Source organism: Erinaceus europaeus, chromosome 17 (genome assembly GCF_950295315.1).
Source record: "Erinaceus europaeus chromosome 17, mEriEur2.1, whole genome shotgun sequence".
Taxonomy (NCBI): domain Eukaryota; kingdom Metazoa; phylum Chordata; class Mammalia; order Eulipotyphla; family Erinaceidae; genus Erinaceus; species Erinaceus europaeus.
The window spans coordinates 79114784-79140977 of NC_080178.1; the positions used below are offsets into that span (position 1 = coordinate 79114784).

Consider the following 26194-nt stretch of genomic DNA (forward strand, 5'->3'; position numbering starts at 1 on the left):
CCAGTCAACGACCGCGTTCAGCGGGGAAGCCATTACAGAAGCCAGACCTTCCACCTTCTACAACCCACAATGACCCTGGGTCCATGCTCCCAGAGGGATAGAGAATGGGAAAGCTATCAGGGGAGGGGGTGGGATATGGAGATTGGGTGGTGGGAATTGTGTGCAGTTGTACCTCTCCCACCCTATAGATTTGTTAATCTTTTCTAAAATAAAAAAATTAAAAAAAAAAAAAAAAAAGAAATAGAAGGATGAATATGGGATGATCTCACTCTCAGGAAGAAGTTGAAAAACAAGATCAGAAGAGAAAACACAAGTAGAACCTGAACTGGAATTGGTGTATTGCACCAAAGTAAAAGACTCTGGGGTGGGTGGGTGGGGAAAATACAGGTCCAAGAAGGATGACAGAGGACCTAGTGGGGTTTGTATTGTTATATGGAAAACTGGGAAATGTTATGCATGTACAAACTATTGTATTTACTGTTGAATGAAAAACATTAATTCCCCAATAAATAATAATAAAAAAAGGATAATTAAACTATGAGAAGATAACTGTTTGACACATGGGTAGTAAATTCAAACTTCAGAAGGTATTTTCATAGTAACCATATGCTATATGTCACTTATAGGGATCCATTTTCAGGAATTAAAGAGATGGGATCATCAAGACATGATTTGCCTACAATTGATTTCTCGCTACAGAACAAGTTGTTTTAAAAGATAAATAAAAGCTTAATTTGGCCAAACAGATGTAATTTACACAACAGCTGGCAAAGCTTATAAAACCACTATCTGGGGCCAGATGATGGCGTACCTACTTACGTGCACACATTACAGTATGCAAAGACCCAGGTTCAAGCCCCTGCAGAGGGAAAACTTCACAAGTGGTGAACCAGTGATGCAGATGTCTCTCTCCCTCTCTCCTTACCCCCTCTCCTCTCTATTTCTATCTCTATCCAACAATTAATAAAAATATTTAAGAAAAAAACCACTATCTACATATTGTTTGTCACAGCTCATTTCAATAAAAATATTTAAGAAAAAACCACTATCTACATATTGTTTGACACAGTTCATTTTTGAAGATAGAAAGTAGAAGAACTTGCTCAACAATTTGTTTGGCTTCGTATGTTAACTCTCTTTTCAATCACCAGGTTCCAGATGTCATCAGGATGCCGGCCAGGCTTCCCTGGACTGAAGACCCCACCAATGTGCCCTGGAGCTCAGCTTCCCCAGAGTCCCACCCTACTAGGGAAAGACAGAGGCAGACTGGGAGTATGGATTGACCAGTCAACGCCCATGTTCAGCGGGGAAGCAATTACAGAAGCCAGACCTTCTACCTTCTGCAACCCACAATGACCCTGGGTCCATGCTCCCAGAGGGATAGAGAATGGGAAAGCTATCGGGGGAGGGGGTGGGATATGGAGATTGGGCGGTGGGAATTGTGTGGAGTTGTACCCCTCCTACCCTATGGTTTTGTTAATTAATGCTTTCTTAAATAAAAAAAGAAAAAAGAAAGTAGAAGAACATATTTAAAATGCTTCTGACCTCACCCAGCTCCTATTTTGTTCTCAGAATATTAAAGAAGCAACTGAAGGTAAGAGCGAGACAGTAGCCGGATTATTCCCCCTACAGGGTTAAGCATTTTAGAAAATGCTTTTTTTCCCTCCCCTCTCAAATAGTTTAAAAATAGAAAGAAAAAGAAACACACTTTTTTTTTTGCTCTGGCTTCTCTAAAATTAATAGATTGAAAAACACAATTTTTAAAATACAGAAAGTTTTAAGAGAAATAACATCTACAGTTTAAGATGAAGTGATATCAAATTAATTTTCTGAAATAAAGGCAATTTGCACTGCAATTCAGTAACTGAAAACGAGGGTAGGGAATAGAAAAATTATGTTAACTCAGATTATGTTTTATTACTGTCTAGCATATAATTTCTAGTGGTAATGATGTTTTTTTTTAAATATTTATTTTCCCTTTTGTTGCCCTTGTTTTTCGTTGTTGTTGTAGTTATTATTGTTGTTATTGATGCCGTTTGTTGTTGGATAGGACAGAGAGAAATGACATTTATATCTATGGGGGGTGGTTTTACATGTTTACTCATCAGCCCTTTTTTTTTTTTAAACATTTCTTTAGTATTTATTTATTCTCTTTTGTTACCCTTGTTGTTTTATTGTTGTTGTCAATTGTTATTGATGTCGTCATTGTTGGATAGGACAGAGAGAAACGGAGAGAGGAGGGGAAGACAGAGAGGGGGAGAGAAAGACAGACACCTGCAGACCTGCTTCACCGCCTGTGAAGCGTCTCCCCTGCAGGTGGGGAGCCGGGGGCTCGAACTGCGTTTCTTCCACTGGTTCTTGTGCTTTGCGCCACCTGCGCTTAACCCGCTGCGCTACCGCCCGACTCCCAGTAATGATGTTTTAACAACAACAACAACAAAATTAAGAAAATCTTCAATGGTCCGGGAAGTAGCACAATGGGTTAAGTGTTGGACTCTCAACCATAAGGTGCTGAGTTCAATCCCTGGCAGCACGTGTACCAGAGTGATGTCTGGTTCGTTCTCTCTCCTCCTATCCTTCTCATTAATAAATAAATATAATCTAAATTAAAAAAAAGAAAAAAATCTTTGTAAAATATTTATTTATACCAACCAACTATTTTAACAGCACCGAAGTATGTGCTTTTCTGGACCATTTGAGAATAGTATCACACAGGGCCGGGTGGTGGTGTGCCCAGCTGAGCACACGTTACAGAGCTCAAGGACCAGCTTTGAAATCAACCCTCCCCCGTCCTGACCAGCAGGGGAAAGCTTCACAAGTGGTGAAGCATTGCTGCAGGTGTCTGTCTCTCACCATCTCTCTCTCTCCCCTCTTGATTTCTGACGGTCTCTATCCAATAAATAGATAATAGCATCTAGAAACCTCATCTCTGAACACATCAACATGACTTCCTAAAAGCAAAGATATTCAACATAAACAGTGCAGTCATCACACCCAGGCAAATTTAATACTGACGATATACTTTTGCAGTTTTGTACCCCTAGTAATATCTTTTATACCATGCCCCACCCCCAACTCTCCATTCAGTACAAAATTGAATCCAGGATCACAGACTCAATTTGGCAATCTCTATTATCCTCCTGTTTAGTATAGCTCCAAAGCCCTTTTCTTTCATGGTATTATTATTATTATTATTTGACAAAGCAGTTATTTTATAAAATGTTTCATGGTTGGGTCTACCTCCTGAGTTCAATTTATATGTCCCTTAGTAAACTTAAGTAACGATACGGTCCAAGGGTAGCCCAGCTGCAGGTCATGATGCCTCCAGCCTCCTTATTCCTTTAATAGTGACATAAACTCCAAAAACCTGGTCATGGTGGTGTTCTCCCTACACTATATACTAATAATTATTATTTTTGCTTGGCACTTAATAGACAAGCTATACGGACACATCTGGACACGAGGCAACGATGATAAACCTACCCACGGTTTTCAACCTAGATTTAATATTCACTACTGGGTTCTTGCTTAACCGAATGTTAATGCAAATACTGGTTTTTCAATCACCCTCAAGGTCACTTATGCCTATTCACATTTTACAGGACTGATGTTTGACCTCAATCTTTACTGTACACTGTAATTATATACATACAGGTGTTAATATTCACTGGATTCCTTAAGGAACGTTTAGAAAGTAATTTTCACACTTCCTTTTGATATTTAGAAAGATGAGGAGTTTAGTTCTAGTGTATTTTACACCTTTTGCTAGTGTCCTTAAAGCTTTCATTTCCTTCCACTTTTCTGTTCATTTTTTAAATATTTTATTTCTTTTTCCCTTTCGTTGCCCTTGTTTTTTTTTTAATTGTTGTCGTAGTTATGATTGTCGTTGTCATCTTTGTTGGATAGGACAGAGAGAAATGGAGAGGGGAGGGGGAGAGAAAGACAGACACCTACAGACCGGCTTCACCACCTGAGAAGCGACTCCCCTGCAGGTGGGGAGCCGGGGGCTCGAACCGGGATCCTGACGCCGGTCCCCGCGCTTTGCACCACGTGCGCTTCCACTTATCATCTGATTCAAACTTTTAAGTGTCTGACCTATTTGTTCAAGATGTTACCTTTGATCTCCTATCCAACAGTTTGAGATTCCGATTTCCTTTCCAACCCCCTTGTCCTGTTAAGAGAAGTTTCTCCTGGAACTCTGCATGAAGGCATCATAAATACAGTACTCAACAAGCTCTCAGTGTTGGAAACAGATTTTCTATTATCGTTATAGTTGAGGAAAATGTAGCTGGACATCAAATCCTTAATCTGTACTTTCTTCCCTAAAATGTTCTTGACACTGGTATTCTTTTGTCGCGGTTTTCATGTTCTCTTTCTCTTCATAAGTCTGATGTTAGTACAGTTCATCCCAAAAGATAGTCATCTGCCAAAGTATTTGTATTTATCCAGATAGATGATGTGTCTTTCAAAAAAATTTCCCCATATTCCCAGATAGGCTATTTCTGGCTAGTCTGGACATTTTCCCCAGTGTGGTTATCTGTGACATGCTACAACTTTCTAACAACTCCTCTGTCAGTCTCCCCTTATCATTCAGCTTTTCTCAGACTTATTTTATTTCTTCACCTTATTTCATTTGATTCTGATCTCTCTTTTAAGAAATAGCTTTTCCAACAAGGGCAACAAAAGGGGGGGGGGGAAATGGCCTCCAGGAGCGGTGGATTCATGGTGCAGGCACCGAGCCCAACAATAACCCTGGAGGAGGAAAAATAAATAAATAAATAAATAAAATAAAATAAAATAAAAAAGAAATAGCTTTTCTCAGTGGTCCGGGAGATGGCACAGCAAAGGCACTAGACTCTCAAGCATGAGGTACCAGAGTGAAGCCTGTGAGGCGACTCCCCTGCAGGTGGGGAGCCGGGGGCTCAAACCGGGATCCTTATGCCGGTCCTTGTGCTTTGTGCCACGTGCGCTTAACCTGCTGCGCTCCCGCCCGGCTCCCTGCAATTATGTCCTTACATATGTACCCCCCCTTTTTCTTTCTAAGTCACACCTACACCTATTACTACTACTTCTGAATAACCTTCCTTTTTCTCCCTCTTCTCTTTCCAGGTCTTGGTGGAGCTGACACCTACACAGCCCTGCCTCGAGACTTATGAAGCTTATGCCCTGCAGGTGGGGGCTGGGAGCCTGAACCAGGGTCCTTGCGCTCTGTAACATGGTGCACTCAGCCCTGTGTGTTCTGACCAAACTGTTCAGTGTTTAAGTTCGCTTGAGAGACGGACCACACAGTTAATACCACAGGCAGCTGCCTTGGCGCCCTTTAAGAGTCACAACAACCTACCAACCATCATTCTCTGGGCCCCATTCCCGCCTCGTCACTTCAGACAGAGCAAAGTCCACATTTCCCACTTTACATCTGTTGACAAGTGAGGTGGGATTGGGCTCATTACTGCTATACAAAGGGCAGAGTCCCGGCTGCTCAGGACGCCTCTGCTGGTAACAGCCGGGCTCTGAAGGACGCCAGTGCCTTGTCACTGTTCCCTGCGCTCTGTGCTCAGTCATGGGTGGCAGGAGTGAAAACCCCAATGTTCCACTAGATTTCCGCTGAGGTTACTCAAGTAGGGAAAGGAGCAGCTCTTTACTGTCGGGTATGAACTTCAGTGAAGTCAGTTTTTCCACATGGTTCTAAAGCAATGACCCAGGAGAATGGCAATTAGGACATTTATTACTGCTCATCAGGGGTTAAACTTCTAGCTCACGATTGATTCTGTTTTCTATGAAAGTATCCCCTAAGGATGCAGAGAGGAGGAGAATGGATGTACACGTCTAGGCTTTCCACTAAGACTAAGCTGATATGAGCTGGACAAAGATCAGTTTGACTGTGGTGCTAGAGACAGCAGGACTATCATTACTAAAGTGATCTCCACTTTGCGAGCCTACCCCTTTCCCGGTCTTATGACTAGGGAAATCAGATTTTCTCGTTTACTGCTATTTTCAAGTTGCCAGCTTCTTCAGGGTTTCGAATATGTTAAGCAAAAACAAAATTCACACACCCAATGTTATATGTGAGTCTCGAGGGGCATGATCTTCATGTCTTTTATTTTTCCTACCTTGCAGTTATGTTTATATATAATGTCAAACATTTTTAGTTGTTTTATAGGACAAAGATATCTACTCTATCTTCCGGAATACTATGCCCAACCACATAAAGTTCTAGAAATGAGAATGAACAGATTTGGGGGAAGAGGTTCTTTTTTTTTAAATGTGATGCTGAATGGATGATTTTGTGGCTGAGTGCTATATAAAATGTCATATAAAATGTTTGAATCATCTGTTAAATCAGGGAAGAACTAGTAATATGAACTTGTATTAACTGGAAATAGTTGTGGTTTTCCAAATGTGAATTAAATAATTTTATAACTTTAAACAGTCATTCAATTATTCACTTATGGAAGAAAAAATTTTTTTTCACAATCCAACATTTCCGAAGATAGTACACGAAATTGTAAACTAAATACAATTTCTAACCTTTGAACACATCTTGTCATGATAAAATATTTATATGCATTTGGCCAATAACAGAATAAAAGTACCCAAATAGAAAATGGCAGTTACTGCCTGCCGCAAAACAGGCAACAAGATAATGTTATATGACAAGAGACACCTGTGGAAGCAGCGCCCAAAGTTTTCCTGATAAATAGAAGCACTTCCCTAGTTTCTGTCAAGCATAGAAAGTTAAATAATATTTTGATAAATATGCTTTCAGGGGGGCGAGGCAGTGGTGCACCTGGTTGAGCACACACAGTACAAGTGTGAAAAGACCCAAGTTCAAGGCCCCGGTCCCCACACGCAGGAGGGAAGCTTAATGAGCGAAGCTTAATGAGCAGTAGAACAGCTGCAGGTGTCTCTCGCCCTCTCTCACCTGTTGGTATGCATGAGACCCCTTCTGTTTCATTTGGTTTAAATCCCCCCTGCTTAACACTATTCTATTTACATAACCACTTCATTCTATTTACATAACCTCTGTTAACAAGCACCACCCTCCCTCCAGGGCATTGGTGGTTTAGTGGTAGAATTCTCACCTGCTCCACCCCCTCTCCTTGTCACACCCTGATCCTCTCCTTGTCACTCTGATTTTCACCAGTCACTTTTCTCTCCACCCTCTCTATGTCACATCCTGTTTCCACCCTACTTGGCAAGTATATATAAAGACAGCATTGTGAGTTTTACGGTACCTTTTAGTTTAGCTTAGATCGGCTTAGATTGGGCTGCGTCCTGCATGAATAAAGAGATACTGCCTACAGCTCAACCATGAGTCCCTGGTCGTCTGTTACCCGCACGTGAAGCCAGCCTGGCGAAAACAACACTCACCCCTCTCAATTTCTCTGTCTCTACCCAATAATAAATGAATTATTTTTTTTTAAAAGAAGAGAAATGTTTCATAACTCAAAGTAAAAATTCTATTTCAATTTCTACTTCTATTCAGGACTATCTCCTGATAGCAATACCTTCTAAGATGTGCTTAGCAACAGGTAGATTTACTTTCTTATAAAAATCAGACACCTTAGTTTTATATAATTCTATAAAATAAACCTACAATGAAAACTTCTAGTTAGTTAATAAATCATTTTAAAAAGCTTTAAAAAACCAACACAATTCGTTCTTCTTAGCTGATACTAACATTAAAGGATTGATGAGTAGGGAGTCGGGCGGTAGCGTAGTGGGTTAAGCGCACGTGGCGCCAAGCACAAGGACCGGCGGAAGGACCCCGGTTCGAGCCCCCGGCTCCACACCTGCAGGGGAGTTGCTTCACAGGCGGTGAAGCAGGTCTGTGGGTGTCTGTCTTTCTCTCCCCCTCTCTGTCTTCCCCTCCTCTCTCCGTTTCTCTCTGTCCTATCCAACAATGACGACATCAATAACAATTGACAACAACAATAAAACAACAAGGGTAACAAAAGAGAATAAATAAATACTAAAGAAATGTTTAAAAAAAAAAAAAAGGGCTGATGAGTAAACATGTAAAACCACCCCCCATAGATATAAATGTCAACGTAACAGACTGAAGATTTTACTCGAATCACCTTAATCTAATGTAGTGTTTCCAAGGAAATATAACAGGTGTCCCACAGAGAAAGAGAATGCTAGACTGCAACCATTTTTCTCTCCTGAGAAATTCCCAGGGATTTCAAAAGAAAACACCCACTGGAGAAGCAGCCTGGTGTGCCGTGCTCAAGTTTAAAATAAAGGACCCGCTGTGAACGTCCTAAAGAGGATTCACGCCACACAATTTCCAAAATTGATAGAGCCATAAAGGCCTTATTCTGAACATCTATTAAACTCCACAGGAGACGAGCGCTGAACAAAACTGTGTCGAGAAATAAACAGAATTACAGAGGACTGTAAATAATGATTTCCTAGTGGCCACGTTAAACGAAAAAAAAAAATCATAATGTTAACAAGTATCACAGCTATCACAACTAAATAAAATATGATGAAGAAAAACTTTTGAAACCAATCCTAGCACTTATTAAAAAATAGCTACTGAGCCATGCTGACAAATGATCACAAAGATAATGAACATCAGTTAAGTGCCAATTCCAATCAGATTTTCATCTTAAACATCCTTAATTTACTTGAGTATGAGGATAAAACAACTCTAGAAATTGGATATTCCCAAGGTTAAAAGAAGTCTGCGGGAGTCGGGCGGTAGCGCAGAGGATTAAGCGCACGTGGCCCAAAGCGCAAGGACCTGCGTAAGGATCCTGGTTCGAGCCCCCGGCTCCCCACCTGCAGGGGAGTCACTTCACAGGTGGTGAAGCAGGTCTGCAGGTGTCTGTCTTTCTCTCCCCCTTTCTGTCTTCCCCTCCACTCTCCATTTCTCTCTGTCCTATCCAACTACAACGACATCAATAACAACAATAATAACTACAATAATATAACAAGGGCAAAAAAGGGAAAAATAAAAAAAAATTAAAAGAAGTCTGCAATTTTTAATAAAACCTCACACTTCTGCTCAACAAATTGTTTGGCTTCGTATGTTAACTCTCTTTTCAATCACCAGGTTCCAGATGCCACCAGGATGCTGGCCAGGCTTCCCTGGATTGAAGACCCCACCAATGTGTCCTGGAGCTCAGCTTCCCCAGAGACCCACCCTACTAGGGAAAGAGAGAGGCAGACTGGGAGTATGGACCGACCAGTCAACGCCCATGTTCAGCGGGGAAGCAATGACAGAAGCCAGACCTTCCACCTTCTGCATCCCACAAAGACCCTGGGTCCATGCTCCCAGAGGGATAGAGAATGGGAAAGCTATCAGGGGAGGGGGTGGGTTATGGAGATTGAGTGGTGGGAATTGTGTGGAGTTGTACCCCTCCTACCTTATGGTTTTGTTCATTAATCCTTTCTTAAATAAAAATTTTAAAAAATAAATAAATAAATACATATCATGGGAAAAAAAAAACCGCACACTTCATTACTGAAATCAAACATCAAATACGATCTTACAATATACATATCCAGTTCATAGAAAACTATCAATCTAATCTGTGCATGAATGTACACACAGTTACATGTGTGTGCATTCAAATACCTCTATATACCTAGTAAGATAATATCAGGCTTAATTTATGAGTATGAAAATAAACTTAAAAAGAATTAAATTCATCCTAATGTCCGATACTCTTAATTAGTAACTCATCAATCTACATTTATCAAATTCTTTGTAAAATACATGGAATTAACAAAATACACAATGGCAAACAGTGATATAAAATAAAGCTAATCTTAGATGCTATGTGATGGCTTCTGTGGGTTAAGAAATGTACATTTTAAGTTCTGAATTCAAAAAACAATGGGAAATCACTTACCTCTAACGTAAAATTCTCTGAAAGGTAGTATCCTCCTTAGAACCCCTATCTTGGGTAGTTTTACCTGCTGTCACTTCCCTCAGAAGATTCCAGCAAAGTCTAGGAAGCTTTAAGTTCCCTTCTGTAAGCCCTATTAGCGCATGTGTTTTATAAACTTGTTCACATACTGCTTCATAGTTTAGACTTCTATCTGTCATTCGGAGTCACCATCACCAGGGCCTTAATTACCAACAAAGAACACTAGCTTTGGGGATTTCCAAAAAAAAAAAAAAAAAAGTCCAAATCACTCCATTATTCTGTGCACAGTGTGCTTTGAAAAGGTTAGTCTTTTTTGGAGCTGGAAAGATGCTAACGGGCAGTTTATGCTCTGCATGTCTTGGTGCTAGATAACAAGACAAGAACAAACAGAATACAATAAATGCTGGAGTGGTGATTGTGCTGGTCTCTCTCTCTCTCTCTCTCCCCCCTTCAGAAAAATTAAATAAATAAATAAAATGGTAACAATCCAACAGATGAATAAATAATGACAAGTACTTAGTGAAATAGTTTTATTTGCTGAATACACAACTAAAACATTCTGAAACTGTTACATAAAACTGGCATCTTCATTACTTAATCACTGTGTTTAAAAAATGCCCTAAACTAAATGCAAAAAATATAAAAATAATCTTCGGCTTGGCCGACAGCGTAATGATCATGCAAAGAGCTTTCCTGCCTGAGGCTGAGAATTCCAATTCAGTCCCCAGCATCACTCTAAACCGGAGCTGAGCAGCTCTCTCGTTTAAAAAAAAAAAAAAAAATCACACAACAGAAAAAGTAGTTTGTATAACTTGTATACCAAATAATTCCCAATCTGTTTTGTTTAAGGAGTGTCAGTGCTTTCAAATGAGCTAGGAAATAAGCCACTGAGAGGTCAATGTGTCTTTTCCGATGATTTTCCAGTACGCCATCTCTGCCTAAAGCTGTCACAACAGTAGGGCAGCGAAACAGGCCACATACACAGTGAGCTGCTTTGCCTGCCCAAGTTGGAGCCTGGCCCCATGGCACTGATGAAGATTCAGTGCTCTGATCCCATTGCCCTCTCTCTCTGTCTAGATATATCTACATATGTACATAGGCCTTTTTTTTTTTTTCCTCCAGGGTTATTGCTGGGCTCAGTGCCTGCACCATGAATCCACCGCTCCTGGAGGTCATTTTCCCCTTTTTGTTACCCTGTTGTTGCAGCCTCGTTACGGTTATTATTGCCATTGTTGACGTTGCTTTGTTGTTGGATAGGACAGAGAGAAATGGAGAGAGGAGGGGAAGACAGAGAGAGGGGGAAAGAAAGATAAGACACCTGCAGACCTGCTTCACCGCCTGTGAAGCGACTCGCCTGCAGGTGGGGAGCCAGGGGCTCGAACCGGGATTCTTACGCCGGTCCCTGCGCTTTGCGCCACGTACGCTTAACCCACTGCGCCACCGCCCGACCCCCAGGCAAATGTTTTTTAAAGGCAAAAATGCTAACAAGGACAATCTCATACAACTAGAGTGGCAATGCTTACGAGGTGTTAAAACAAACAAAAAAAACCTCTCAAAAACTATTCGGAAGTTGATCGAGAACAGTGAAAGGAGATGTGATCTCTCACGGTCCTTACCAAGAAACCTTTCATATCGATTCCCACAGGTGGGCTCCAGACCATTTTGGAGATGACACAAAGCAGAGGGACCCACCATCCTAGGAACCAAAGCACGGCATGAAGAGCAAAGTGTGGGTTCACTTTACAGCCACTCTAGCCACAAGGCACGACCAGCTAGATAATAGCAGCAGCAGCATTTTATTTTTTTTTCTAATAGCAGAGCACTGTTCACTTCTGGCTTATAGTGGTGTGGGGCTTGAACCTGGGACTTTGATGCACCTGGCATAAGAGTCTCCTTGCATAACCATTATGCTATCTTACCCTGCCCAAGAAATTCCATTTTATAAATTGATCGAATTAGTTCGAAAAGTTTCTCTTGGCTCATATGATTCTTTTTGACCGGTGGACTGATCACCTCTAGCTTAAGATGCTGTGGGGGACTGAACCTGGGACTTCAGAGCGTCAGGCATTAGTCTCTGCAATAATCATCATACTATCAACCCCCACACCTCCCTCTTGGCTCACATGTGCCAATGTTTCTAAACAACCTGCACCTATTTAATGTATGGTCTGAAATTCAGTTTAGAATAGGGATGTGGACACTCCTTTACAAACATCATCTCTCCCTTAAGTGCCAGGTTATTGTCTCCAAATCTACAAGTGTATGGAATAAAGCAAATCCCCAAAACAGAAAGGACTTGCCACTTCGAAAATGCTCACAGAAAAGACTCACTAGATGAAGAGATGTAAAAAAAAGATAAAAATGAAATCGCTTAGTTAGCTGCGAAGAAGAATAAAATACTAAGTCATGAGGCAGTATATTTGCATTAACTTTTCTGGATACATGCACTATTAGGACTCACTGAAGAGCCAAAAATCTTCTAGATGTTGCTAATTTAAATGCAGGAATGACTAACTACCCAAGAAGGTGTGTCTAGGATGATCCTTACCTTATAATATATTATACCACTGTGCTATTGTGTATTCTGTGTATGGACACATAAGCAGTCAGCTGAAAGGTACACACCACACTAGCAAATGCTTGGCTGGACCCATACGGTCGGATGACCAGTGGAATATCAAGGTACGTGTCGATTCTCCAGCCCTCATAACCACATTCCAGACATCTCACGTAGTCCTTCAGCTTGCCTTGGTATAGCTCATTTATAAGATCAGCCTACAAAGAATAACATCGATCTTTCAAAAGATGTTCCTTAAAAAATATTTTTTAAATACATAAAAAAACACCACTTTTGGGAGTTTTAAAGGTCAATGACCCTTCTATGCAAGTTTTACAGTTTATGTAAAAATCTACAGAAAAAAATTAAGTTTGACAGAGTTAGCTAAATATCAACATTATTAACAGCCATTTAAGAATCAAATGCAAAAACCCAAGTATTTCAATTCTCATATTACTAAAATACCAATGTTTTAAAATATACTTTGTTGAGATCAGTTACATGTCTTTTTTAATTTAATTTTATTTATTTATTTTCCCTTTTGTTGCCCTTGTTGTCTTTTTATTGTTGCTGTAGTTGTTGTTGTTGACACTATTCGTTGTTGGCTAGGACAGAGAGAAGTGGAGAGAGGAGGGGAAGACAGAGAGGGGGAGAGAAAGACAGACACCTGCAGACCTGCTTCACCGCCTGTGAAGCGACTCCCCTGCAGGTGGGGAGCTGGGGGCTCGAACCGGGATCCTTACGCCGGTCCTTGAGCTTTGCGCCATGTGCGCTTAACCCGCTGCGCTACCGCCCGACTCCCAGTTATGTTTCTTAAACCTCATAGTGTCTTTGCATAAGGATGTGAATAGGTCTTTATCAATTTAGGCATTTGTAAATTTTTTTTTTTTTTTTTAACCAGAGCTCTGTTCAGCTCTGGTTTATGGTGGTGCAAGGGATTGAACCTGGGACACTGAAGCCTCAGGGATGAGTCTCTTTGCATAACCATTATGCTATCTACCCCCACCCAAATATATAATAATTCTCCTAGTAATATATTGATTCTCTAAAATCATGCTCTCCAGCTCAGTTTGCAAATAAAACCTAATGTTCAGTGTCATGCATTAAAAAATTACAGATAGGGGCCGGGTGGCGGGGCATCTGGTTGAGTGCACATGTTACAATGAGCAAGAGCCCAGATTTGAGTCCCTAGTCCCCACCTGCAGGGAGAAAGCTTTGCAAGTGGTGAAGCAGGGCTGCAGGTGTCTCTCTCCCTCTCAATTTCTGGCTAACTCTATTCAATATATAAAAAAAAACTTAGGGGGTCGGGCGGTAGCGCTGCGGGTTAAGCACACGACACGAAGCACAAGGACCCTCACAGGATCACAGTTCAAGGCCCTGGCTACCTACAGGCAGTGAAACAGGTCTGCAGGTGTTTATCTTTCCCCATTTCCTCCTCCTCTCTCAATCTCTCTCTGTCCTATCCAACAACAGCAGCAATGACAACAACAACAAGGGCAACAAAAATGGGAAAAATGGCCTCCAGGAGCAGTGGATTCGTAGTGCAGGCACTGAGCCCCAGCGATAACCTTGGAGGCAAAAAAAAAAAAAAAAAAAAAAAGACTTTGGTGTAACCCATGCTTTGGTTTCTAAAAATCATGAAATGTTAAAAAAAAAAAAAAGATAAATATTATATTGACTGGACAGAAGTTTTTTTTTAATTCCACCTCTCATAGTATTCTTACTTAAAACAATGATTCTCACCTGATGCCAAACTTAGTCAACTACCACTCTTTAGGTCCAAAGAGGGTTAGTAAGTAAGGGCCTTCTACGTGGGTATATTGTTTTCCCGAAACTCCCACCCCTCCCCTATCATTGTCTACTCTAATACTATTATCTAATTACGGCCTCTTTATTTATCTATCATATCTGATTTTTTCTGCACCTGAGAGGGCATTTTATAATATGTAATCTATTGCCTCTTAAACATTTTTTTCAAAGAAATTCACAGTAAGAAAATAATTTTTTGGGAGTTGGGCGGTAGCACAGTGGGTTAAGTGCACGTGGCACAAAGTGCAAGAACAGGCATAAGCATACTGAGCCCCTGGTTCCCCACCTGCAGGGGGATCACTTCACTGGTGAAGCAGGTCTGGGTCTGCAGGTATGCATCATCTTACTCTCCCCCTCTCCATTCTCTGTCCTATTTAACGACATCAATTAAAACAATAACTACAACAATAAAAAAGATAATTAAAAATTTTAATTGTTTTTATTAATGGGAAGGTGAGTGAACTCGGTAAAGCACAAAGATTTTTTTAAATATTTATTTATTCCCCTTTTGTTGCCTTTATTTTTTACTGTTGTATTTATTGCTGATGTTGTTGTTGTTGGATAGGACAGAGAGAAATGGAGAGAGGAGAGGAAGACAGAGAGGGGGAGAGAGACACCTGCAGACCTGCTTCACCTACTGTGAAGCGACCCCCTCCCGCAGGTGGGGAGCCGGGGCTCGAATCAGGATCCTTACGAGTCCTTGCGCTTTGTGCCACGTGCTCTTAACCCGCTGCACTACTGCCCGAGTCCCAGCACAAAGATTGTTGTTCTAACAGTCAGGTTTGAATTCTGATTCATCTAAATTTTAAATAGCTGATCTTCAGCAATGCAACTAACCCCTCATTTATGTGACATCCCTGTACAAATATGTAATTGCAACAAATGTTCATAAAATAGTAACCTACCAGTGCAAAGCTCCTACACTTTTTTAAAAAATTTATTTTCCCTTTTGTTGAACCCTGTTCTTTTTTTAAAATTTTATTATTGTTGTTGTTATTGATGTCATCGTTGTTGGATAGGACAGAGAGAAATGGAGAGAGGAGGGGAAGACAGAGAGGGGGAGAGAAAGATAGACACCTGCAGACCTGCTTCACTGCCTGTGAAGCGACTCCCCTGCAGGTGGGGAGCCGGGGGCTCGAACTGGGATTTTTATGCTGGTCCTTCCACTTTGCGCCACGTGCGCTTAACCAGACTCCCTACAGTTTTCTATTCTTTTGTCTTTGAGAGCTGTTATAGACTCGTTAAACTAAAATGGTCTCGTGAAAATTCGCACCTAACCATCATAATCATTTCACTCAGAGAGCGCCCTCTGCAGACAGCCTTCCAGACACTTCCTTTAGGCTTATGCACTATGCTTACTATAGACCGCACTCTAGAGTCCTGAGCCCTGTCCACTTCAGTCTGCTCCTCACCCCAATTACGTATCTAATGTACTTCCCACTGGCTAATAGGGTCAGATTACTGCCGACCTTAAATGCCAGGAGTTGTGACTCACTGGCCAAACTGCAGGTAACATTAGACGAATATATATCATGTGATACATCAAGATCACATGACAATTTACATAGTAGATATCTGAAATTTGTTCATAAGTTACATAATTTTGTGTGCTACAATGACTCTAAATACCGTAGCCTGACTTCTCGCTTTAAACACGAGCAAACTGAGGTAGTTTAGTGAAGATCTAACGTCATAGTTAAGGGTCAAGGAGAAGCTCCCACTCGGAAGCCCCCTCCCAGCACTCACTGCTGGAGTGGTGGCCGAGTTCTGAAGAGCCTTTGCTTGCTAAGGATGATTTACCTGCTCTGTTTGTTTCCATTTCTGTTCCAAAGCATCGAACATGACTCTGCAAAGTTCTTGTACATCATGCTGCTGCCAAGCTATTTTAAGATAAAAGTTTTTAAATAACTCTTTAAAAAAATGGTCAGAAACATAAAACAAGTCTGGAAAAATAAGGCTAAATTTAAAGAACACAAAAGAAATACATTATAGTCATAAAGAAAAGCAAGCACAGGGGCAAGGCAGTGGCGCACCTGACTATCTTTTACAATGTGCAAGGACGGGGCGCCAGCCACCGGTCCCCACTCGCAGGAGGAAAACTTAAGAGGTGAAGCAGTGCTGCAGGTATCTCTCTCTCTCTCTATCTTACCCTTCCCTCTAAACAAACAGACAAACAAATAAATAAATAAATGTGAGAAAAAGAACCAAGAGTCTTGGCATTTTATAAACTGTTTTCTATTATTAAATAGTCATTACATTTCCATTGTTACTTTTTTGTTTTTTTACTACAAATTTAAGTGTGAGGAAAGATTTAATGGTTTTACTTTAAACACATAAAGTGTAACCAAACTTTCGAAGTTACTTCTCAGTGCTTAAATGATTTAAATCCAAGCCAAAAAAAAAAAGTGAAAGGTTTAAGATAACATTATCTCAGTTATTATTATATACTGTTTATAATACCACATTCCAAAATTCTCGAGTACAAAAATAATAATCATTATAAAAGAATTTGTACCCTCACTACTATCCCATCCAAAGCTCCTTGTGACATCAGTGGTTTCAATTGCTCTCTTTTTGCTGGTTTGTAACATAACAAAAAGTCTTTGAAGTTGATACGGGATACTTGTTACTGGGTCTTCTTCAGATTCTTCGAATTCCCACCTATGAAACAAAACGGTGGACAATTATCTATAAAATATGTCAGATTAATAGTAGGGATATTTAGATATATTTACAAGGAAGATTAAATAAAACAAAAGTAAAAACGTATTCCACTGGCATCTATGAAGTAGATGATATCTATAACACTCAGTAGGTGTAAAGAAACACTAAGTTCAAATCTTTAAATGCATACACTTCTTTTTTTACTTCAGATAGGAGAGAAACATATCATCATAATATCACTGGTAATTACAATACTGTATTTTCTCCCCCCCCTTTGCTGCCTTTGTTGTTTAACATTGTTGTTGTTATTGATGTCATCGTTGTTGGATAGGACAGAGAGAAATGGAGAGAGGAGGGGAAGACAGAGAGAAGGAGAGAAAGACAGACACCTGCAGACCTGCTTCACCGCCTGTGAAGTGACTCCCCTGCAGGTGGGGAGCCGGGGGCTCGAACTGGGATCCTTACGTTAGTCCTTGCACTTTGCACCACTTGCGCTTAACCCATTGCACCACCGCCCAACTCCCATTACTGTCTTTTCTAATTATGCTTTGACACAGTATGTTCAAAGTATTTCTCATCGCCATGGCATTGCTGTTTGAGAGAGTATTTCCAACTCGCACACTGGGAAAGTCAGATCATCTGCAGTAATAGCGTTTGAGCTACAGCAGCACCGTCTGCTCTCGTGACGTATCACTGTACTTCTTTACATTTTGACCATCCTGTTTCCCCAGTGTAGGTCAATAACACACAAGAGTTCTAGGGACTTGACACTGAAAGTGTTTTGTCCTGATTGTAGAGTAAGTTGGATCAGCAGAGACCAGAACAGTCGACTTTAGTCGTGATTCCAGGAAAGCGTGACAATGGAGAGTCACCTGTAACAGAACCGAACACAATACAGTGTGTGCAGCCCGCGGCTCTAGAGGTGCAGACGTTCATTTACTGGACACAAGCTGCTGGAGTGAGCTGGGGTGCACAGGGCCACGGGCAGCCAGGGACTGGCCCCGCCTGCCAGAAGTGCGGGTCTGCACTTCTAGAGACTTCTAGAGAGACCTGCCGATGAGGTCTTCACACCCTGACTGGTTCACAAATGAAAGACAGGTGCCTACTCTTCTTATGTAAATTTCAGGTTAGTGGAAAGGAATGTAAAATAGAAAACTGAATTCTCTCCTGACTTTTGCTACTGATACAAATAGCCTTACAGTGTTTTCAAAGTGGTTTGGAAAAAAAAGATTTTAAATTGTGATTATCTCTGCTGTTACTCTAGTTATAAACTCTGGTGTTATATTTGACTCCTTTATTCCCAAAGGAAACATTGTTACTAGGGTAGCGCAGCCGGTGAAGTGCAGGCAATGCTAAGTGCAAGGACTGGTGCAAGGATCCTGGTTCAAGCTCCCAGCTCCCCACCTACGGGGAAGGGGGGGGTCTACAGGCGGTGAAGCAGGTCTGCAGGTGTCTATCTTTCTCTCCCTCTGTCCTCCCCATCTTCTTGACTTCTCTCTGTCCTATCCAACAACAACAAAATGGGGGAAAAATGGCCTCCAGGAGTAGTGGATTCCGTAGTGCAGGCACTGAGCCCCAGCAATAACCCTGGAGGCCAAAAAAAAAAAAAAAAAAGGAAAAGAGAAAAAATTATTACTATGTCATATCAATTTTTAATCTTAAACATCATGACCACTGCTCTCATTTTCATTCTGACCCTGATCCATCCTTGCCTAGTTTAATAATAGGTTCCTCTTGTGTGTCTATCCTTTCAAATAAACCCTGCATGCTGCAATATATAAACTTTCTTAAAACAAAGCATTTCACACATCACCTACATATCTTCACCCTAAAGTAATCAGGGCTCTGCTACCTCCTGTGTAACAACAGAAGAAGGGAAGTACTCCGAGCCTTTCACACTGCTGCCTGAGGTCCAGTCCCTCCTGAGTTCTACATTAGGAAGCATCTCTGGTGCTCTGAGCACTTTTCCCACATGCAGTAAGCTCCACTTTTTGCTCACAATCTTTAAGGCACCTTTAGCATCCCGTCTCACCTTTCTGCTTTCACTCACTGGGCGCCAGTCCCAGCGGACTTCTTCTGTTCCTAAAGACCTTTCTATTACAACTCTTTCTGACTCCAGTACTGACCCAGACTTTCAGTGGGCTGGCTCCTATGGAGTCTTTTCACAGGGGTTTGCTCAGAGACTTTCCTTGACTTCCCCACTCTACCTTCGCACAGTTACTCTTTCCACACTGGCCTTATTTCTTTTCTTTACAGCATATCTGACTATGTGAAGCGACCTCATTTACATATGCATACTAAAGAAGGTGTGAAGGCGAGGGTGTCCTCTTCTCTACCTGGTAATTTCAGTGTCTAAAGGAGTACCTCCTCTGCCTTGCCTTCCCCTTTCCATTCTTCTTTCTCAACTTCTGTTGATGAGTGCAATCATCCCACACTTGTCTTTCTGACTTAACTCACTTAACATAATTCTTTCTAGCTCCATCCAAGAAGGGTGAGTTTGACTAAGTCTGGAGTGTTGCACCAAAGTAATAAACTAGGGGCAGGGGGAAGGAGAGGGTAGACCTTCAGCTTCACTATGGGGGGGGGGGTGCGGGGAGGGTAGCAACACAGACCTTTGGTGGCAAGAATGGTTTTCAAAAATAAACACATAAATAAATATAGCAAGTTTAGCATACAGCAAATATTTACTGAATGAATTTCTCCAGCTCTGCTTTTCTGCGGAGTGCTAATGAATTCACAAGCTACTTTTAGGGTATAATACTTCAGGTTAATCCATCTCCTGGAGCCTCTACTCCTAACAGTCAATACTTGCCAAAACAGGCATGTCACATCAGACTAATTAATTTGTCCCAGAGCAAAGATCCAGGAAACATCTATTAACCTCATCTTGCAGTTTTGCTGTGTTTTGGTTTTTGCCTCCAGGGTTATTGCTGAGGCTCAGTGCCTGCACTATGAATGTACTGCTGCTGCTGTTGTTGGATAGGACAGACAGAAATGGAGAGAGGAGGGAAAGACAGAGAGGGGGAGAGAAAGACAGACCCCTCCAGACCTGCTTCACCGCCTGTGAAGCGACTCCCCAGCAGGTGGGGAGCCGGGGGCTGGAACTGGGATCCTTACGCTGGTCCTTTCGCTTGGCACCATGTGCACTTAACCCACTGCGCTACCATCTGGCAGCCTATCTTGCAGTTTTGACAAAACTATGGGCATGCTGATTTCTTGCAGGCCTCTACAACATATTATGCTTATTGTCACCAGCTATAACAAGCAGAACAAAGTAATATACTACACATGTTAATGGCAATCCTGTCATCTCTAGCAAAGCAAATTAAAATAACTATGACACACCACACCTCACACCTGTGAAAATGGCCTATGTCAACAAAACAGGAAATGACAAATGCTGGAGAGGATGTGGAGGAAAAGGAACTCCGCTACACTGTTGATGGGACTACTGGTGTCAGTCCTTTGGAAAGCAGTACAGAGTCCTTCAATTAAAATGGAAATACTTTATGATTCTGCAGTACTACTTGTGGGCATAGGTCCACAGAATATGAAAACAGTAATTCAAAGACATCTGTGTTCAAAGCTACTGTGTTCACAGTTGCCAAGCAGTAAGAAGCAACCTAAATACCTACCAAAAACGATTATATGAAGAAGTTTCGTTCATATGTAGAATATATGGAATTGAAACAAATGAGGTTGAAAATAAAAAGAGAGAAAGAAAGAAAGAAAGAAAGAAAGAAAGAAAGAAAGAGTGACCAAACTATCTCTAAGATTTTCTAAGAATTATGGTGGTTATCCCTGGGAAGAGGGAAGCTATCCCAAAGCTTTGGTGGTGGGTGACTGGTTAGGTAGATACATAGTGAAATATTGTCAGCTGAAAAAAATTGATGGCATCTTTGCCCTTGCATAGCTTGATGGAACCTGAAGGAATTCCGTTATTTAGATACGTCAGGAGGACGGACCTAACTCTCTGCTCACAGTATATTTCCTATAGCAAACCTCTCTTAACACCTTTTTCTTATATATTATTCAAGAAGGTGCATCCTGTATGTGAGAAAGGCTTCAAACTTTACAACTAAGTGCAAGAAGGAAACTCAGATTTTATTAGTTACAAGTCTTATTTTCATTTCTAAATCAGTTTTACTTAAAAGAATTTTGAGTACTCACTTATATAATGCATTCCTAAATTCAGGAGTCATAAAAAGAGTTTGCAAAAGGCTATTCAAATAGCAAGTCATTGCTTGGTTTACTAATCCCACGTATCCTTGAAAATGAAAACAAAAAGTACAATTAGTATTTACATTATGAAAAAAAAGAAACTTAAGAATTAGCACACAGTAAGACTTGAAAAGCTAAAGTTACTCAGTCAAAAATTCTTTCAGTTATTTTTATTATTATTTTTCTTTGAATTATTTTTAATAGCACTTAAGAAAGACAGGTAGGAAAAAGAAACGCAGTCCAGGTGTGTGTAATCATAACCAGTAATGAAGATTACAATTACACAACAGACTATCAAAGGTCTCTAAATCATCTTGTCATGTTTTTGCTCTTTCATCAGTTGGGCTCCAGTGCTGCAGGCAGACCTCGTTAGACAGAAAATCTAACAGATGGCAGGACAAATGAAAAGATGCCTCAGGACGAGAGGCTGCTTCCAGGACTGCGGCACCAGGCTCACTGTGGGGTGTCTGCCTGACAAAGCAGGTCCGCTGTCTAGGGAATTCCCTTTCAGGAGAGCTCTCTATAAATAATAAAACCTAGGAATTCAGTTTCTGGGAAGCTGCCCTAAGAAAATAATCCAAAATCCAAATAAATCCTATGTAGAAGTTCATCAAAGCATCAGTCATACCTAGAGTTTAAATATCTAAAACATACAATGATAGATTGTTCAGTCATTTAACGCCCTAATTAAATTATTAATAGTGCTGAAAAAAATGTTGCTTGCAAAGCATTAAGTAGAAAACATAGACAATTTTTTTTCTCAAAACATGACTTTCCTTTTTCTGTTACCCCCAGGGTTTTCGCTGGGGCTCAGTGCCTGCACTATGACTGAGTAGCTCCTGGAGGCTATTTTCCCCCTTTTGTTGCCTTGTTGTCTTCTCGTTATTATTGCTGTGGTTGGCGTTGGATAGGACAGAGAGACATCGAGAGTGGAGGGGAAGACGGACAAGGAAAGACACCTGCAGGCCTGTTTCACCACTCACCCCACGGTGCTACCGCCCAGCCCCTCCTCTGACTTTTTAAGTGTACACATGGAAGAAACTTTAGGCAAAAATAAGCAAAACTATACTAAGTAGTTTCTGTCAGTGATTAACACTTTCTTCACTTCACAGTATGGCAATGAATGCGCACTACTATATTTGTATAAATTAGAAAAGGGAAAAGAATTCAAGTCATCAGAATGCCGGGCAATAAAATAACAAAGTGGAAATTCTGTAAATCAGTTTCAAGTAAAGGCGTAACTTAGCTGTCAGAATACAAAGTTCCTGATCTGTTGAATCTTGAGCTTTCTTAAAGTATTCTAACCACTTCAGAGTAACTTAGAGCACTCATATAGGCAAAAATGTAATGTGTCCAGCCTGCTCCTGAGCATATGAGTCAGTATTTTGGGGAGAAGTGCCTGAATCAAGAATCCCCAACGTCTTCTTTCTTAAATAAAAGTGGGAAATCACCACTCTGATAATGCAGCAGAGAACAGCCTTATCAGCGTCTGGCACATGAAGCAAAGCACAGCATGTGAGGGCGGGGTGGTGAGGCAACTGATAGAGTACACACACTCACACAATCACACACACACACGCACTCACGCTCACACACAAACTCACACTCACACACACTCACTTGAACACACACACTTATACACACGCACACTCACACACATACACTCACTCATACATGCACTCACGCACTCAACACACACTTACACGCACACACACTCACTCATGCGCACTCAACACACACACACTCACTCATGCGCACTCAACACACACATACACACACACACACACACACACACACACACACACACACACACACACACACACACGGCAGGATGCATAGGACCCGGCCACCTGCAGAGGGGCTTTGCGAGTGCTGAAGTAGAGGGTTGTAGGTGTCACTGTGTCTCTCCCTATCGACTGCTCCTTTCCCCTATATTCATGAGTATCTCTACCAAATAAATATAGTTTTTTAAAAATTTAAAAAAAAACACCAACAAGTTCTACTAATAAAAATGTTCCTTTGGTGGTCCAGGAGGTGGCGCAGGGGATAAAGCATTGGATTCTCAACCATGAGGTCCCGAGTTCAATCCCCAGCAGCACATGTACCAGAGTGGTGTCTGGTTCTTTCTCTCTCATGAATGAATGATGGATGGATGAATAAATAAATAAATTCTTTTAAAAAAATGTTCCTTTGACAAACATGAACAGATTATATCAGTTTTTCCCGAAAGGGGGCAAAATCATCAAAAGCCTACACAAATGATGAGCTATGAGTAAACTGTTTTATGTCTGTTTAAGAATATTTTTATTCCCACAATGACCCTGGGTCCATACACCCAGAGCATTAGTGAATGGGAAAGCTATCAGGGGAGGGGAGGGGATACGGAGTTCTGGTGGTAGGAATTGTGTGGAGTTGTACCCCCTTGTCCTATAGTTTTGTCAGTGTTTCCTTTTTATAAATAAATTAAAAATATATATATATATTTTTTTTTTATTTACTTATAAAAAAAGGAGGTGAGAGGAGGGGAGAGGAGAGGAAAAAGGGGAGGAGAGAGGGATGGGGAGGGAAAGGAGAGAGGGGAGAGGAGACAGAGAGACACCTGTGAACCTGCTTCACCACTTGTGAAGCTTTCTCCCTGCAGAAAGACCGGGGTCTTGAACTTGGGTCCTTATGCACTGTAATGTGTGCATTTAACCAGATGTGCCACCACCTGGCCCGTTTCATATCTTAATTCCAAAATATAGTAAATTTCATATTACAGGTAACATTCAAACAAAACCTGCAATACTATTTATTCGAGACCTCATTTACAAAAGACTTTACATGTTACAGTTAAAATCAACTCCTCTGAAGTTCTACAGTGACATTCTGAAGCCATACCTAACATGAAATCGCATCAGCAATCTGCTCTCTGGACCTAAGTTTCAATTTCTCTCAACATGAACAAACTGTTTATTGTAAGATGAAACCGAACATCAAAGTATCTAGATCGTGATTTAAGCAATAAACTAATCTGTGATATAATGTTATCAAAATGTAACATTCACTACAGTTACTGCAATTTTATCAGGTCAACTGACAAAAGTTCAAAAATCTACATTGATTTTGAGAACTTTTTAATTACATGATTGATTTCCAACATATGAGTGAACTAAAAAATAGCACACTAGGTCTAATAAGATAGTTTTTTTAATATTTATTTATTCCTTTTCATTGTCCTTGTTGTTTTATTGCTGTAGTGATTATTGTTGTCGTTGGTGGTGGATAGGACAGAGAGAAATGGAGAGGGGAGGGGAAGACAGAGAGGGGGAGAGAAAGACAGACACCTGCAGACCTGCTTCACCACCTGTGAAACGACCCCCTTACAGGTGGTGAACTCAGGGCTTGAACTGGGATCCTTATGCTGGCCCTTGCGCTTTGCGCCACCTGTGCTTAACCCGCTGCGCTACCGCCTGACTCCCAATAAGATAGTTCTGCCTCATCTAGCTCACTTTACTCTGAAAGAGACATTCCTTCCCAGAGGCAGTCAGCTCCAAAATTTAAGACTAAATTCAAAATAGAAATCATCAAAAAAATTTTTTCCCCAATATAATAAAACAAAGTAAGTTGATGGAAACAGTGCCCATGTTTTATTTCTAACTCTGCGTCTGCTAACTAGTGATCTTGCTCTGGGTCTCTTTTCGTTCCTCCCTTCCCTTCCTCCCTCCCTGCTGTCCTTACTGGAGACAGAGAGAAGCTGAGAGGGAAGGGGGAGAGAGACAGAGAGAGAGAGAGAGAGAAAGTTAGCCAGAGAGAAACCTGTAGCGCTCTCCACCACTGAAGAGTCTTCCCCTGTGGCGGGGCAGGTAGGAGCCTGTGTATGTGGCGTGTGCTCAACCTGGCCTAAGTCTGTTTCTAACCCATGAGACGATGAGGCCATTTCTGACCTCCAGGATCTCTCTAGATCCAATATCATGTAATTTTATAAAATTACGATTTAACACATCTTACCAGTTTCTGACTTATTCAGAATGGCTGAGTAGGAGTAGCTCTGGCTGACATAATCACTGGTCGAGCCCACGGAACCTTCTCTTGGAAGTGGGCCTATGACTCTGTCTTGAACACTGTCCTCTCCAGCACTGGAGTCCTCCTAAAATTCAATCAAAGAATTTAATGAAAGGCAAATATTGCTGAAAGAATGAAAAATGACCTAGTATTCAATGAGACAATGGGAAAAAACAAAAAAGACAAGGCATTATCATTATTTTTTTAATTTTTTAAAAATATTTATTTATTCCCTTTGGTTGCCCTAGTTGTTTCATCGTTGTAGTTACTACTATTGTTACTGATGTTGTCACTGTTGGATAGGACAGAGAGAAATGGAGAGAGGAGGGGAAGGAAGAGAGGGGGAGAGAAAGACAGACACCTGCAGACCTGCTTCACCGCCTGTGAAGCGACTCCCCTGCAGGTGGGGAGCTGGGGGCTCGAACTGGGATCCTTATGCCGGTCCTTGCACTTTGCACCACCTGCGCTTAACCCGCTGCACTACTGCCCAACTCCCAGCATTATCACTGTTACCTCTACAACTTTATTTCCCGTTCATATGGTCACTGAACTGAATTTTTCAGAGAGAGATGCAACAGCACTGAAACTTCTTCCAGTACAGTGGGAGTTGGGCTCAAACCCGGTGACAAATGGCAAAGCAGGTATACTGTCCTGATGCGCTATCTGGCCAGCTCAACACCAGGACTTTCTAAGGAGTAAGTACACCCATCGGCATTTCCTGTAGAAAGTTTGAAAGATGCCCAATGTACAACTGGGAGGTGTGACTGCCTCTTTTTTTAAATATTTTATTTTTCAGAGAGAGAAATACCAGAGCACTGTTCAGCTCTGGCTTATGGTGGTGCAGGGGACTGAGCCTGGGACTTTGGAGCCTCAGGCACGAGAATCTCTTTGCAGAACCATCATGCTGTCTACCCCCATCCGCTCAATGTCTTCACTCACTCGATTTTCTTTAGTCCTCTCTCAAACTGCTGTCTACTTGAGAAGAGATCTAGAGTGTCAGTCTTTCAGGGATGCCACT

The 26194-nt window shown here is 41.2% G+C and overlaps 1 protein-coding gene across 3 annotated transcripts in view; it reads right to left on the reverse strand.

The window, feature by feature from the left end:
* Nucleotides 1-26194, reverse strand: part of USP47 (ubiquitin specific peptidase 47) — a 100925-nt gene that overhangs the window by 42320 nt on the left and 32411 nt on the right. For all 3 annotated transcript variants that reach the window (XM_060177158.1, XM_060177157.1, XM_060177156.1), the window contains 5 exons: nucleotides 25123-25261; nucleotides 21082-21178; nucleotides 16763-16908; nucleotides 16048-16127; nucleotides 12507-12656 (listed from right to left, as the gene is read on the reverse strand). In XM_060177158.1, the coding sequence (XP_060033141.1) occupies nucleotides 12507-12656; nucleotides 16048-16127; nucleotides 16763-16908; nucleotides 21082-21178; nucleotides 25123-25261 (612 nt within the window). The remainder of the gene's footprint in view (nucleotides 1-12506; nucleotides 12657-16047; nucleotides 16128-16762; nucleotides 16909-21081; nucleotides 21179-25122; nucleotides 25262-26194) is intronic.